This window comes from Paralichthys olivaceus, chromosome 1 (assembly GCF_024713975.1).
Source record: "Paralichthys olivaceus isolate ysfri-2021 chromosome 1, ASM2471397v2, whole genome shotgun sequence".
In the NCBI taxonomy this organism is placed as follows: Eukaryota; Metazoa; Chordata; class Actinopteri; order Pleuronectiformes; family Paralichthyidae; genus Paralichthys; species Paralichthys olivaceus.
In genome coordinates, this window is record NC_091093.1 from 19,747,309 (window position 1) to 19,763,463 (window position 16,155).

General features: G+C 39.7%; 1 protein-coding gene across 3 annotated transcripts in view; it reads right to left on the bottom strand.

The window, feature by feature from the left end:
• syt7b (synaptotagmin VIIb) overlaps positions 1-16,155 on the bottom strand; it is an 86,051-nt gene that overhangs the window by 10,317 nt on the left and 59,579 nt on the right. For 2 of the 3 annotated variants that reach the window (XM_020098644.2, XM_020098642.2), the window contains one exon: positions 12,216-12,338. The exons of the other annotated variant lie outside the window; for it this stretch is intronic. In XM_020098644.2, the coding sequence (XP_019954203.1) occupies positions 12,216-12,338 (123 nt within the window). The remainder of the gene's footprint in view (positions 1-12,215; positions 12,339-16,155) is intronic. 3 annotated transcript variants of the gene reach the window in all.

Consider the following 16,155-nt stretch of genomic DNA (forward strand, 5'->3'; position numbering starts at 1 on the left):
TTGGTCACAGAGTATTTGTCTCTAAAGCAACACAGGAGTTGGAATAACTCACAGAGGTGGAGTGCAACAGTATTGGAGAAATTACATGTATGAATAGTAATTTAGAAACAAAATAATACATAACAATAGTACCCAATAAGCCGCAGACATGGACAAAATACACCATCAAACAAAATCAAATCTCCATTACAAGATCTTTAGAAATAAACAATAATATGTCTGGAAAATCCTTAAACAAGAAAGATAGAGAACAAGGAAATACTAAAATTAGAAAAAACTGCTCCCGGGCAATATTATGCAATAGTTCGGTTGACAAGGAAAATACAAAGATCTAATACCAGTCTCTGTCTCGGCGTATTGACAAATAAGACTAATGAGCACTTATCGCTGTGAGAGAGACGACCCAGGCAGAAATAAACACTCAGACAGAGCGAGCGGGAGTCAGACAGACAGAAACAGTGCGAGCGAGCGAACAGGTGAGCTGTAAAACACAAAGGGGAAAACAGAAGTGAGATTAGAAGATGGCATTGTGGGAAAGATTATACGAGTAGGAGAGATACAGTTGAAAACGTATCTGTGTGCAGAGGATGAGAGTAGGAGAGTATTTGTCTTTGTTAAGACATGGAGGATTAAATAGAACGAACAAAGTGAGGTTACTGACTCAAATTAATGTGAGACTGAGACATTGGCAGAGTACACACACACACAGACACACACACTTCTTTACTTCTATCTTAGTGAGGACACTGATTGACATAATTTATTTCCTATCCACTTACCCTTATACCATCCAGACCTAACCTAAACCCTAACCTAACCCTACAACCAAGTCTTAACCTTAAAACAGCCCATTGAAAAAGTGAGGACTGGTCAATATGTCCTCACTTTCCAAAAAGGTAGGGTCCTTGCTTTAAATGGTCCTCACAAAGGTATAAGTATAAGGAAACACACAGAGAAATCCAGGATAGGAGGGAGACAGGATAAAGGCCTGGAAATAAAACACACCAGATTTGGTTTGGGTTAAAGAGTCAGATGCTCTAGAGCAGAGAGAGGAAGCAACCTGACACATTACATGGGCAGGCAGAATAGAGGACGGCTGGAGAAGGAGGGCTGAGAGATGGACAGGGGTTGTAGAGCAAAGAGACAAGCAAAAGTGGAGCGAGAGCGAACAAGAAAAATACAGAGAGGAGGAGAAAAGGATACGGTGCGGAGGAGAAAAGAATCGATTCGTCACTCTACATTTATTTCCCGTGATCTGCAGGTCAGAGCGCTAACAATGCAGCGCAGACTGAATTTGAAATGCAATGGTTTCTGTTTCAGACGCTTGCCAAATACAGCTTACTCTTCAGGTACCTGCTGATAAGGACGTCTGGAACAAGACGGCGTCAATTCTGCAGCAGGTGATGGATGAAGGATGTTTGCAGGGGAGGTTAAAAGAAGGTTCAATTACAGCTTCTAATAACGCATAACACATCAGGAGACAATGTGTTACCCTAAAATAATTAAATAACACCGGCAGTCACACACACATTACACCTGACTGTCTCGTTGTCTGTGGCGATGATGCAACTGTCCCCTGAGCTGTGTTTTCTCTTCAATTATTATTTATTATTCTTCAGAATTATCAGGATAGAAAGTAAAGTCTTACATGTGTCCTTACTGGGATTTGACTTAGTTTAGAACTGGTCCAGATCCAGCCTGTATTTTATTTTTTTGATATATTAGAGATCTTTTTTGACAGGACAGTGAAAGCGTGAAATGTGAAGACAGAATGGGGAACACACGCAGCAAAGGATCAGGCTGGAAATGTACATGTGGGTGCAGCAGGAGAACGCAAGCATCTGTAGTTGCACACCTGGTGCTACCAGGTCGCCCCACCTGTACTTTTAATTGAGTTATTATGACATAAGTGAAATGAATGAGCACATGCTTAAAAAATGCTCATATCCCCCCGGGTTTCATCCTCTTTATGTTTTAAAACGTACCTTATATTTTAATGTGTGGGGACAGAATGGATCAGTTTGAAAATGAGCCAAGGTAAATCAGATCATGATACTCTCAGTAGCACTATCAGAGCATCAAAATGTAAATTGTTGACTTTTAGTTTTAAATATTTCAAATGTTCCCTTTTTAAAAAGATGTATCCCGTTTCACCTACTCCCATCTTCAGTTCAGTGAAGCCACAGTTACACAGATGTCTCTTCAGAGGACTTCCGCTCTCTGCCTATAGAGTAGATAATGTATGCCTAATAAAAGCTTACTTGGGAGGAGTTGGCTTAATGACAGCTCATTGAACTCAACTAAATCAACACCCAGCACAAAACAGAAACCACACGAATCTTGAACTATCAACCATACATAAACACAGCCATCTGTTTTCTCCATTATTTACAAAGCAGAGTTTCATTCTATTATGCTACTGTGAATATTTGGTTATAAATCATCTCAGTCATGCAGAGCATATGTAATACCCTGATACAGTGCGTATGAAACTGTTGAATTTAACGCATGGCCTGCATATATTATGCATGCTTTTTTCCCAGACTGTAAATAAATCCACAGCTCTGTCTCTGCCATGCTGCTCCTCCCTGTAATGAAGCCCTGAGACAACCAGAGCGCTTTTTGTCATATTTGCATAGATTTGATGAAGTACAGTTGCACAAGTAAAAGGGGAAACAAGCGGGGGAATAAAGTTTAAATCTTTCCTTTCTATCAAACCTAAGACACACAAAAAGTGTTCAGTTGCTGGACGACACATGAAAAGCAATAACTGATGAAAAAATTGCATTAGCAAGATTATATGCATCCAAATCAGCATTTAGCCAGATGAGGAGGACATCTGTCAAAAAGTAGGAAATGAAACCTGCACTCAGGTTTTTATTAGCTTAATAGAAGGCAAGTCAATGTAATATAATACCTCAGTTCAGGTTGATGACTGAATTCATCAACTGAAAATATGGCATCATTAATTTCACAGCTGTTCTCTCTTTACAACATGTGTACATCTTACGAACTATAACTCAGGCATTTAACTGACTGGAGATCTTAGTAAAATATCAAAATTTTGAACCAGATTATTTTTTAAGTAATGCTAAAATGATGATTATGATAAACAATTTTTTCATTTTAATTCAAATTCAATTTTTCTACTTTTCACCATCCTCTCGCAGGTGTAAAGTTTTCTTGTTGAATGCCATTTGAAAAAGAGAATTCAGTGTCGTCTAAAATGATGAAAACACCAGATGATTCGCTCCCTCTTTGCACCACTGGAGTGTTTCCTTATATTTGAAGTTGTTTTGGGGAAAACAGACACATTTAATAAAGATACATCAGCACAACACTACTCTACACTACAACATTTGTGAAAGACGAGTAGAGTTGAGTAGTCTGCTTGTCACAGTCACTGCAGATTAAGGTTTGGTGACTCGAGGAAAATAAAGACCTGCTCCTGCACAGAGTGTTCTCGTATCACGACAGTTAACACGGCAATGGCCTCTGGGACATGGACCAATTGGGTGTGGTAGTGAGGTGAGTTCAGCCATGTGTGCAAATATACATATTTGCTCACTGTCAAATATACACTCACTTGCACTCTCCCTCTTTCTCTCTCATGCACACACACACACACACACACACACACTGCAGTGGGCCATTGGTGCTGCGCAACATCTCTAACAGACATGAGAACATCCTGAAATCAGATTTAAGAAAATGATGAGACATGTTGTAGGAATACTGGAGAAGACGAGCGAAGAGTTCAGTTATTTCTCTCTAAAACACAATTGAATTATTCCCACTACAGTTGTTTGGGATTCTGCGAAAAAACTAGGACATGACCTCAACATTTCTGAATATTAGAAAGTAAAACTTACAGCGATCAACTTTGGAATTTTCCCCCAACAGAAGGAAAAATATCTGTAGCTATATATGAGTCGCCCCTTTTTTTGCCTGCAAGCCACTATCTCATCTGAAACACAACACCAGTTACATAATTCATCCTTTAGAGGTTGTTGTAACCATGACTACTGAAATGTGTGCTCCCACTTAAGGTTGTACTCACTACCATCATGTATTTTACATGGGGTAGCCATGGTAACAGGAGCCTTCAAAAGTGGGCAGTGAAATCCAAGGAAGTTCCACGGAGAGGGTCGGATGCTGAAAATAGCAAAAAGCCCACGGGGCAAAGGGACCAAACATTTAGAAAGCCTTTGAAACTCACTCTTTGACTTCCTTCTTACCTACTCCTGCAACCCCCCTGTGAAAACACCACAGAACACAGCGATGGGCCGGTGGGTGTGTGTGAGCTTCTGCTGAAAATGGCTGATTCGTTGAAAAAAATAACAGATGAACCTCCAGCCATGATACTCAAAACAACAAAGACTAAAATGAAAAACTGTGGAGATACCTTCTTCTCCCTGTTAATAAAACAGTCATGAACTGACTGAAACAAGCTCTGATCCCACTCTGCATATGGAAATGAATTAGGAGCAACTCTAAAACAAAACAAATAAGCATACATGCACACACGCACAAGCACGCTCACACACACACACACAGTCATTTTCTAGGGAGAGGTCCCTGGAGAAATCCCCGCACCAATCTGACTTTTGACCCTGTGGTCTCAATCTGGACAGAGGTGGAAGCCATCCTTTGTGTTATTGGACAAAGTGAGTCATTACACCCCAGGGGACAACACAAAGACATTATGTCACGTGTGTATTGTCTGTGCAAAAGTCAATTTAGCCTTTTCTGTACAGCAAGGATTTAAATCAGTGTTGCTGTTTTTACACACACACACACACACACAAATCTTTTTTCTTTGCTACCATATTGTCCTGTTGCATTTCATGGGAATGAAACAATGACAATAAGCAGCAGTGAGAGACCTTTGAGGCACATTTCCTTAATACAGGCTGTGCAGTGGTGAGAGATTTGGACACGTGATATGTTAAATATTAATAAATATTTGAATAAACACGCACCCGGTGCTCTGCGGCTGGGACTCATCGACTTAAATGATGTTGTCGATCGAGACAAAAGAGTCCTTGACAATGGCAATGACAACTGAAGGTCACTTTTACAGTTTCAGAAAGAAGGCTACACCCAGTATTACTACAGGCCAAGTAAACAGCCCATTCAACAGGTTCAAAACAGGCACTGGTTTCATTAAAGACATGGAAAACTCTCTTTCCACATTAAGGGAAACTTAATTTGCGCAAACTCTCCTGAGAAGAATTAGAATTAAAGTTCAGACCTCTGCCACATGCAGAAGCCAGAGTGTCTCAGCTCTGTTATAGGTCTGCATTATTTCAATCTTCTCTGATGTGTCAAAATAAAATGTCCTTATAACATTTTAGATTTTAGATCTGGTGGTTGAGACCCAAACTCTTCCTCAGCCATGGCTGAAGTCTGTTTTGCCCAGAGGTCTTCAGAATCAAAGTCCTCTGCTTTCAACAGCCACCATCCACCCCCACATCGTCCCTATGACATTATGTGTGGTATAAAACTGGTACACTTCCATGACAGGAATAAAAATGGAAAAGAAAAAGTAAAATGTTTTCTTTCAGTTTCACTTAGCAATCCCTACAAGTCAGACCAAAATAGTAAAATTAACATACCTTTGGATATGATATAAGTAATAAAGTGACAAAGGCTTATTACATGTATTTTTATAGCTGGCCTCATGGAAAAATATTATTAGTTAGAGATACTATCTACTTCCTTATCATAAACAAGCTAGAAACAGAGCGGAGACATGTAAAACTATAAAACCTCACATTCTGAGCCAAATGTTAAATCTCAACAATTGCAACCAGTGCTTTGAAATGTGATACTGGGATGTTACAGAAGGCTGGTGGGTGTGTGAGCAAACATACTGTATACCAGTGAATAAAAATGGTCCTCCGGGAAATCTCGTTCCTTTTTCTGATGTTTGGCAATGAAGCAAATTCATCAGCGTCTGGCCCAGCTGACAGTCATCTGCACCAACAGAGGAGCGCTACTGTGACATCATCCTGTCACACTGCCAGTGTACGCCCTCAGGAAAGGGTGAATTGGGTGAATAAGGAGATGGTGGAATGCAAGAAGGAGGAAGGAAAGGAGACAAACAGGCATAACAACAGGGCAAACTCAGAATATGAGTTAGATGCAATTAAATAAAGCGTGGCAAAGACATTGAGCAAGAAGGCACAGGTGGAGAGGAGAATGTCGCACAGAGGAAAAAAATAAGGCGCCACTGAGGGTAGAGAGGAAACTGATGAGGGGGAGGGAGGGGTAAATGGATGGACGGGTGAGAACATGAGGAATGAGGGTTACCAGCAGGAAAGTGCGTCTCCATAAACATACTGTATCATGGGTCTTGCTGATCATACGCTGGCCCCAGGAGACCATGAACCACAATACGGGTCCCATGTCCCATGATGGATGAGGCTCAGGCTCCGATGTCAGCCCACTCAGCGCTCCCACCAACAGGAACAAATCACTCAGCAACCACCCGCCTCAACACGCAGGCTAATACATCTAATGGAGCCGTCCGCAGTGTTCGACCAGCTCGATGCTCTGTGAATATACTTCTGCTGCCTTGTTCTCCAGATTTATCTTGTCAATCCCTGCATTAAGTAAACATGCAGTGAGATAAAAAAACGGTTTCAAATTTGTTAAATTACTTTTCAAAACAACCCCTTTTTTTTTTCTTCTTGTGCTTCTCACTGTCACCTTCTCAGTGACTTCACTTTCCTTTCATGGACTCCCTTAAATCAGCTCCCTGCCTGTAGCCACGAGAAGCGACCATGGTAGATGGTAAATGAGCTCCAGACTCAGATCTGACAGGGTTTTTAAAAAGATGCCTCGTTTGTGCTGACCTACATCGCTTTTTCTCTCCAATCATCTTTCCTCCCAGGCCACTGCCAGCTCCAGAGGCTGCCGTGGGGACCAGTGGCCGGGCCGGGAGAGTCATTATAGGAAGCTTGACTCATTTTGATTGCTGGCTCAAGTGCACAATTGAAAGAGTCGGATATGCCAGCTGATAAAGGGTGGCAACAACTTCCTGCTTGATTAATACTGTACAGTCTTGCATTGTGCAACTCAGCGAGTGTCACATCACCACTGCCAAGATTAGAAGTTTGATTCCCACTGAGAGCGCCAGTGCCAACGATGTACACGCCCATTGTTTGTATGACAGCCCCCAACACATGTCATGATCTGTTAGACTGTTTAGTCTCAGTTTGTTTACCCTCATCTCTAGATAACAAGCGAATAAAACCGTTTCCTGTTCAGATTTTGAGTAGAAATATATCTTAATACCACATCAGGACCCACAGCAGAGCTAAAATCATGATACAATACCTCAGTTTCTTTAAATAACAAGTAATTCTTCATTGTGAATTAACAGGACAGCCATATATGCAGCTTTATGTTTTAGTGGAAACCTTCAGCTTGATCTACTCTTAATTTGAACATCCCATCATTGACAGTCTGTGTGGGCAGAACACATTCTTGGCTTGGATTGAATAGATGCAGTCTGGGATGTCTCAGAAACCGCTGCACATTTTGCAGCTCCTATGAACTCAACGTAGTGAGAGGAGGTAGTCTGGGGCCAGTGAGCTCTTTTGGGTTTATTCATATTCATTTTCCCGTTGCGTTGAATCTCCGAGCTCATTAAGATGCAGCTCTGCTATGCAACAACAGCTTCCAGAGATAATAAAAACACAAACAGCTTCAGACCTTCCATCATAGATATCTGCAGGTGGGTGATTATGGCCAGTCCACTGCTGTGACCCTGACTTATAACAATAATCTCCATGTAAGAGGTTAAAGGACAATTCATGTAAAACAGAGTGAGAAAATAACACAGGCTTTGTCTGGAGATAACAGATCAGCTAGAAAGAAAATGTGTCCCTCAACGACAATATAATTAACTGTGATCACAACGTTGGAGTTTAAGGGGATTTGATCTCTGAGATGTAATAAATACAAGACAGCTTTTGTAGGCAAGAGTTATAGCTGCAGCAGTATCCCAAATCACAGATTAAACATGAAAGCACTTACACAACACAACACGCTAGCAATATCGAACACTGCAACTTTGTTCAGCGGCAGTTACTGGATCTCCATCACCTCAGCACATGTGAAATAGATGCAATTGAATTAAACTGGCTGTGCAAGAATCTTAGATTTCAAATGAGTGGCAGCAGGTAAAAATAGATGGAACCTCATGTTGCAAGCTTTGATGAGCAGCTCTCTGCATCTGAGTGTACACAGCTTCAGTATCTCCCTGTGTATCACCACAGATTCATCTGCTTTAAACTCGTATTCTGTACGAGTACACACATCAAACATCTTTTCGTTTATGTAATCAGGGATAAAACTTCTCTCTTTCATGAGTTTTATCAGTTTCCTCTCTGCCCTCATTATGATTCCTGACAAAGCCGCTGCAATGTAGATTAATTACTGATTAAATCCTAAAAACACAGTAAAGCTGCAGCAATATTTTTATATTAACAATGAATTAAAAGATTCTGCATAATGTCAAAGAACTGTGCAGATCTCATTAGAGCTGTTTTCTCTTTTATCTCAATGATTGGGGTTTACTGCACAGACATTTCGTATTTTGGTTCAGTCTCCCTGCTCACTGCTCTCACCAAGCTGGTAAATACAGTGGATCATCTAGAACACAAATTAGCTTCATTCACATGAGTTCACTGAACTCCAGATATTCCTCTGAAATTATCCGGAGGGGCTGTACCTTAGAACACAAATGTCAAGGTTTCTGGACATTCACTGGAGTTTTAACTTTATAAGCATAAGCATGACAATATAGAAGGATAATGTCACTGCAAGAGAGTGAGCACGTTGATTCTGATTCAAACACGAGGGACACAAAATTGTAAAAAAAAGATGAAACGTGCCCTTCACGTAGAAGACACAGCAAATCTAAACTTGGAAAGATGACAAGATTCGAGAGCTTTTGGTGGTAGATGATGGTATTGATCACACATGATTTCCACAGCAGACAGTATGTGTTATGTCCTGACTCCTGCATGCTCTACACAGACGCCACCCCTCGCCTGAATGATCCAGACATTTTTCTGTTGTTGTGAACATACCTGAACCGCACAATCTCCTGCTGTACACTTCAAATGGGAAAGGCCGGAGAATGTCTGGACCCAATTGTGCTGGTAAATTATCCTCAGGTGGAAACCAAAACGGAGCTAAAAGGAAGTGAATGTTGGACTAACATTCTTCAGACACAAACACAGCACAAAATAAATGTTTATGTTGGTTACATGTGTTAATATGGAAATGTTTGCAACATGCAACAACCATAAGGATGTAAATGTTTGGTTCTGAGCTTGTTGTGCTGCCCCCAAGTGTCCCAATTTCTTTTGGAAAGCATGGAAGGATGGACAGGGTGCTCCTTCATCTGCTTGTTTATTGTCCATATTTAGAAGGATTGTCTGAACAAATATAGATCTGACCTACAACACAATGCACACAGCTTTTGTTTTTGTCATATTCTTTCCCTTTTCACCAGATTCGATCTTTGTAGATATTTGTGCTGCGAGCTGTATTTGATTTCATTAATAAACCAAGAGAATCTTAAATCTCTATGGGATGTTCTATTTTTATCTTGTAGCATATTTCTCTAGAAAACTAAGAGCAAAGGTTTCCCACTCTTTCTTCTGAGTCTCTTTCACTGTCTGACAGCATCTTGTCTTGTCACATATATTCTCGCCGGGATCATCCTGTTCCATTGTTCTCAGTCTACTGGGCTCCATGAAAACAGCCGGGAGCAAGACAGCAGACGAGTACAAGGAGCTTACGGGGTAACAATACAGACAAAGAGATGAGAGAGATGGACAGAAATGATGATGGAGAGCTGTTATTAGGTGAGGAAGGACACTAGACGACTTGGCCCACGCGACCCCTCGGGGTAGAGGCTCACTGGCTGCTTGTGATTAGAGTTGGGCGCCTGACAGACCTCCGCAAAGAGAGAGGGAGAGCAGACGATGGGGGCGAGGGGTAAGCGGGTCCACATCCCCTGACTGAACCCTAGACATTTTTTAAATTAAATTTTAAAAGCACAAAAAAGGATCATAATAGCTGCAAGAACAACATAAAGAAGACAAATTTATTATGTCCTTTTCTTCTAAGACAGCTATTTTCCATCAACCACAAATTCACAGATGACCTAGTTAGAACAGCACACTCTAAGGCAACTGGGAGGGTTTGAGACGATCTTGTGCATTTTATGAAATTCAAAAAGCAGCATTTCTGAAAAACACATTTTATATAGAAATGTATGCAGGATTTTGTGGAACCAGGTAAAGGCTCAGCCCGGCAGTGTCAAAACAGCAGGTTAAACACTTTATCCCTCAGTCAGTCGGACTTTGATAAGAGGGCCGCATGTTTAGTAATTTGTTCACCAGCCGAGAGACTCTGTTCGTCTCTGAAAGCCGCTGTGAGATCACTGGTGGATGAGAGGTTAGCATATTTTTAGAGTGTTTCATGCGAGGATCTTTACTTCTTAATAATGAGGGTGCCCTTTTTTTTGTGCCTACGACTCAAGATCAAAGCGCTAGCGAAGAACTGCAGAGGAGCAGACTTACTGGGTCTGGGTGGAGAAGACACAAAATAATGGGAGAGAGGGACCGAAAATGTGAAACCCGAGAGAAAAAATTGCACAAAACATATAATGACAGGAAGAGGAAGTCAAACAGAAGGGAAAAAAATACTGAGTCTGAGTTTTCAGTTTAGTGTTAATCATAGAACAAAAGATTGGCGGAGAGATATGGAAACCCAACTGATATACTGTAACTCTACAAACCAGGGTCACTGAGAATACCAAGATGTCATCTGCAATATGTATTTGTCATATATCTTTTAAATGAAAAATTACATAAACAGTTGATCACATATGGTAGCAGAGAAGGCTTCAAAACACCAAACTAGAGGAAAGTGTTGCCCTTTGAAATCTGGCTTCTTGACATCAGTACTCTAATTCTTGGCTCACCCCTCGAATAATCAGACCATTTGATATTATTGTGAGTAAAATACCTTTTCACATGTCATCAATGATTATTAATGTTCGTGAAAAAGAAAAGCTTTCTGAAAAAATTGCCAAGAAGTATATTCAAACAGTAGTTAGTATTCATCACTACACACTAATGACCTGTTTAAAATTATAAAAGGGTATTAAAGATGCAGCCAGTCCTGTCTTTGATACCTTTTTGTGATAGACCTTTAAGTAGAATAAAAAAATGTAAGCAGCCTAATTTCCCTTTTTTTGTTGTTGTTTTTTTTAAGAGAAAATGTTGGTTGGTCACAAACAAAGACATTATAAAGACGGACGACACTTCTTCACTTCCACCTACTATTAAGAAATGAAGCCAAAATATCCTGGATACGTACACAGCCATCTTGTGCATTAAGAGCCAGAGTCTGCACAGTTGCAATTGGGAGACAGTCACATTAGTGATATCCCATCGATACACACGGTCCACATGCTTCACAACTCACGAGTATGTCTCAGCTGTCAATCATGACGTTTCACATCATTTTTATAGCAACTAATTCAAACCAGACTTACCATTAAAACTGAACACTTGAACATACCTCATTAAGACAATGCGAAATACAGACATGAGAAATACAAAATTCTATTTCGGCCCATGCCCTATTAAGTTACAGTGTGTAATGTGTAAATCGTGTTGAAATTTCATGTTGCAGCTGAACACCCCTCACCTCACCCTCTCCTTCCAAACATGAAAAAGAACCTGTGGTAGCTTCAGTTGTCATAAAAACTCAAAAGATGTTTAGTTTGTCCAGTCTGGACTAATGCAAAAAACATGGCGGCCTCTGTAGAGAGGACCCCCTAGATGTAAATATAAAGTATTTAAATATAAAGGGTCTTTTCTGGGGTAAAGAAAACTACAATTCATACAATTTAAATTAAATGAACTAGTGAAAACATCATGAGGATTATTCTACATTCAATTTCTGCCAATAGATCCCTTTCACCTAAATCTTACACACTGGCCCTTTAACTAACATGGCGGAGAATGGGTTTATGACCTGGTGATCGCTTTGACTTCACTTATGGAAACTGTTATGTCATCCATCTTTATATACAGCCCCAGCAAGCAGCCACCTGTTTTGTTTTTGCTCCAAACTAATCACACTCCTTTCATTATTCTTCTCTCCGTTTGTCTCGTTACCTCTTTTCTGGTGTGGTTTCATTTTCTTTGCTGGCTGGCGCTTCCTGGAGATCTGGGAGGTTGGCAAAGTCATCCTGTTCAGCCAGCCCGATAGCTAGAGACAGAACAACCATCTTCCCCTCGCTGGACACAAAGACAAACAAGACAGTACACACACACCACACAAGTATGTAGACAAATAGGTACACAGTTACACACACATACTCAAGCATACACACAAAAACGACACGACAAAAGGCAGTGACACAAACACAAGCAGCACACATTCATTTCATGTACAAAGAGAGAGGGGGAGAGAGGTGGTAGACTGTTGTGAGGACACTATTTCACTTTTATAAATCCTCAGTCCATACTTTACATTGCAGTGCATCTCAACCACACCACTGTGCTGTGGAGTGAGAACACCACACAGCCTTCATTCATCTAACACTTCAGTCACATTTTAAAACATGCATTTCTACTCATCACTTTTTGTTTCTGATTTAACATCACTGAACATTATCACTTTCCAGACAGGGAAACACACTGGATTTTGCTGGTTTATTGTAGAAGAGAAGAAACCATAAAAGCTATAAACCATAACCTACATCAGTGGATGATTTTGTATTTCACTGTACAATGCATCTTTTGGCAGTTTTGCTTTCTCTCTCAGTGATAGCCTCTGCCAGGGGGTTATAATTTCCTCTTCATTTGTTTGTTAGTTAGCAGGATTACGCAAAAATTAATCAACCGATTTCCATAAACTTTTGTTACGGGGTGGAGAATGATCCCGGGAGGAGCACAGTAAATTTGGTCTGGATCTAGATCAGAGGATGGATCCAGGAATTTTGTCTGCGATATATGGTGTTTTTCAAAATTTTCTTTGATTTCTCCCACAATAATTTATTAATTGTGAGGAAAAAAAATCAGACACTGATATTTATGGGTTTGTTCAATTTGGTGCAGAGCCAAATGAAAATCTGGATCAAGTGAATTTTCAATGTGGTTTCATAAAAGGACTATTGGGGCTATTCTACTCTCAGTTTTGGCATGAGGACTCGCACTGACCTCTGATGTGCATATTTCAAAAAAAGCATAAGTAAAGATGTTAAAGGTAACCAGCAATAAGCGTTATGCATTATATTGTAGTATTGCAGTATTGTTTTAGTCTATGGTTATTTTCATATATCAGACAACATAATCTGCCATTTCCACAACCAGTAATCTCCCTTACACATATAACTAAAGCACAACCCTCAGCTACCTGACTTTTTATTTCATCATTTATTTTTCTTAGTAAATTAGACTCCATTAGAAGTGAGGAAAAGGATGTGTGCTGTTGTTGAAAGACGTCTAAAAGTCTTTTTCTTTTCTATTCTGCAAGGTTGAGAGTTTGCTATTCAAAGCCATCCAGTTAAATTACTACATATTCTCAGGCTTTGGATAATGAGTAGTGCCTATGATTACTTAATGTACTTTATGCTGTATCATTAGCATGAGTGCATGAGAGACCAATGACTTTGGTGTCAGTTTATTTGACAAATGCAGAATTAATTCTCTCTTCAGCTAATTAACGTTGGCCTGATGTCGCATGGATCATATTAGAATACATGCACTTATAATATTTACTATTTCATAGTGTCTAATTAAAATACAAGAGATATTTATCATCTGTGAGCCTATGATATATGACCATTTATAAATATCCATACATTGCTTTTGCTCACAATTCATCATTAAAATATATGAGGTTAAACAATGCATCAGTGAGGAGTGTGAGCTTTTTAAGAACTACAGTGCATTCAATGTCTTATGAGGGTTTTTTAATCCACTCCAAAAATAGTGGTCATTAAATGTTTTTTAATAAAATAAGCATTATTAGCAGAGAGGTAGAGGATCACTGTTGTCTCCATGGCTTTATTTTCACATATTATCTGGGTCACGGAAAAGTGTACATATACAAAAAAAAATTTTAAAAGCAAAAGTCTCAAAGAAGGGTATGAATCATTTGAGAGAGAAAATAAGAGGCAACAGAGATGACATGCAGAAAAAAAGAAAAGAAAAAATGAAGGAAATCCATGAAAATGGAAGAGGCCGTGATAAAACCTGCAACAAAAAATTTTTAATAAATATACAGCTGTTATTCTTCCTCCAAAAGTACCTGAAGTCATTTAAATTACATCTCACTAAAATTTAAAATGCCAAAAATGTGACCTTAACAAACAAACATGTGCCCACAACCAACCTTGAAATTCAAAGTCTCAAAATAACAACCCACATACAGACACATGTTGCACATAATTCTTGCTTCTCATACGTTTTTCTCTGGCTCTACTAAGTCCTTTTCCACTTCAGCTTCTAACACTGCACGCTGCTCCAAGGACAACCTTTTTGATTGTTATTGCCACAGCAATTTGAACAGCTATTGCAAACTGATTTTTTTTTTTTTAAACCTAAGTATTTCATGATGAAAGGAGGTTTTTGCTTGGTTTTTCACTTTTATTTTGCAGTTACTGGAAAGTCTGTTTCACAAGGTGATGAGAGGTGGATCCCAATGTAATCGAATTGTTATAAACTTGCAATATGAAACAGTAATCTGTAATCTAAATTTAATGTGAAGAATTAAATCCAGCTATCGTGACGACTAATTGGGCACAAGCATGAACAAACTTCAACTGGTAAATTTCACTTTTTTTGAATGCATGGTAATTCATCCATTTCTCCTCAGATCTCCTTCATTACTCTTCATCTTACACCTGATCTATATTCTAAAGAAGTTTAAATACTGACATCAGTATCTGAACATATTTACAAAATAGTTCTGATCCTACCAGAAATGTGGTGTTGGACATCGCTGGGTGCACAAATCTATATACTGGCAAAATTTCATGCTGGAAAGTCCCACAAGTAAAACAGCAATGTGTAGTGAATGCAAGACTTCAGTTTTGAGGAGTGGCGGTACTGCTGCCAGTTCAATGATAATGTTTTTTAAATGCACAGGTATGGAATTGGTGATAAGCAAAGTCCAGATATCGGAATCGGTATCTGGAAGGGAAATATTGTATCTGACATCTCCACTATTTCCCCAGCCTGTTCTTTTTTACTGTAGTGTTAACAACAAATCGAAACAAGCTGAACATGTTGGCTCTTTAGCGGAAGTGACCCACTGGGGATGCGTAAACACCACCAACATGAGACCTATCGATCAGGTGAATGGATTTGTATCTTTGACCACAAAAGATGGAGGACGCTGAAATCATTACCCTACATCAGCTCTATTCATCTGAAATATACAGTGTGGTGGCTCAGTAGTCATGTGGTGTGACAACACGTGGAAGGTAAACCTGCTCCATTTCGTTGTTCATACCCCACTGATCTGATTGCAAATGCATAAAATCCCCCCTGCCCACAGTGTCTGCCCCTCCAGGGTCAACAACTGACGTGTTTATGACGTGTTATATATATATACATATATATATATATGTATATGTGCCCAGCCTTCTTTAAATAGTGATTCACATAGGCAGGGATGTCACTGGCCTCGAGACACTATTAAAGGGAAGACATATAAAAAGTACAAGAGTGTGTCTATGCTCATGGTCAGGAGGGGAGTGGGCGTTTACGTGAGGCTGCTTTGTAGAGCACATAATCTGTAATCTATCATTCAAGTCAAGTGGAGGAGGAGAGCTCTCTGTGCTCTGTACCTCAAACAATCAGACAATCTATTCACTAACTTAGATGTCCATGGTAACTGTCGGGTGAAAGAACATTTCTTTTGAACCATGGTTGGCAATTTTTAAGGTAATTATCACCTTACACCAAGCTTAAAAATTGAAATGGACCGAAAAATGTGTAAAGAATAGTTTCCTGAATCAACACCTCATTGCTCGCAATCCCCACATACACGGCAATGTTAGTGAGTGGGAAAGAAAATAGTAAAGATAATATCATCCGGATAAAA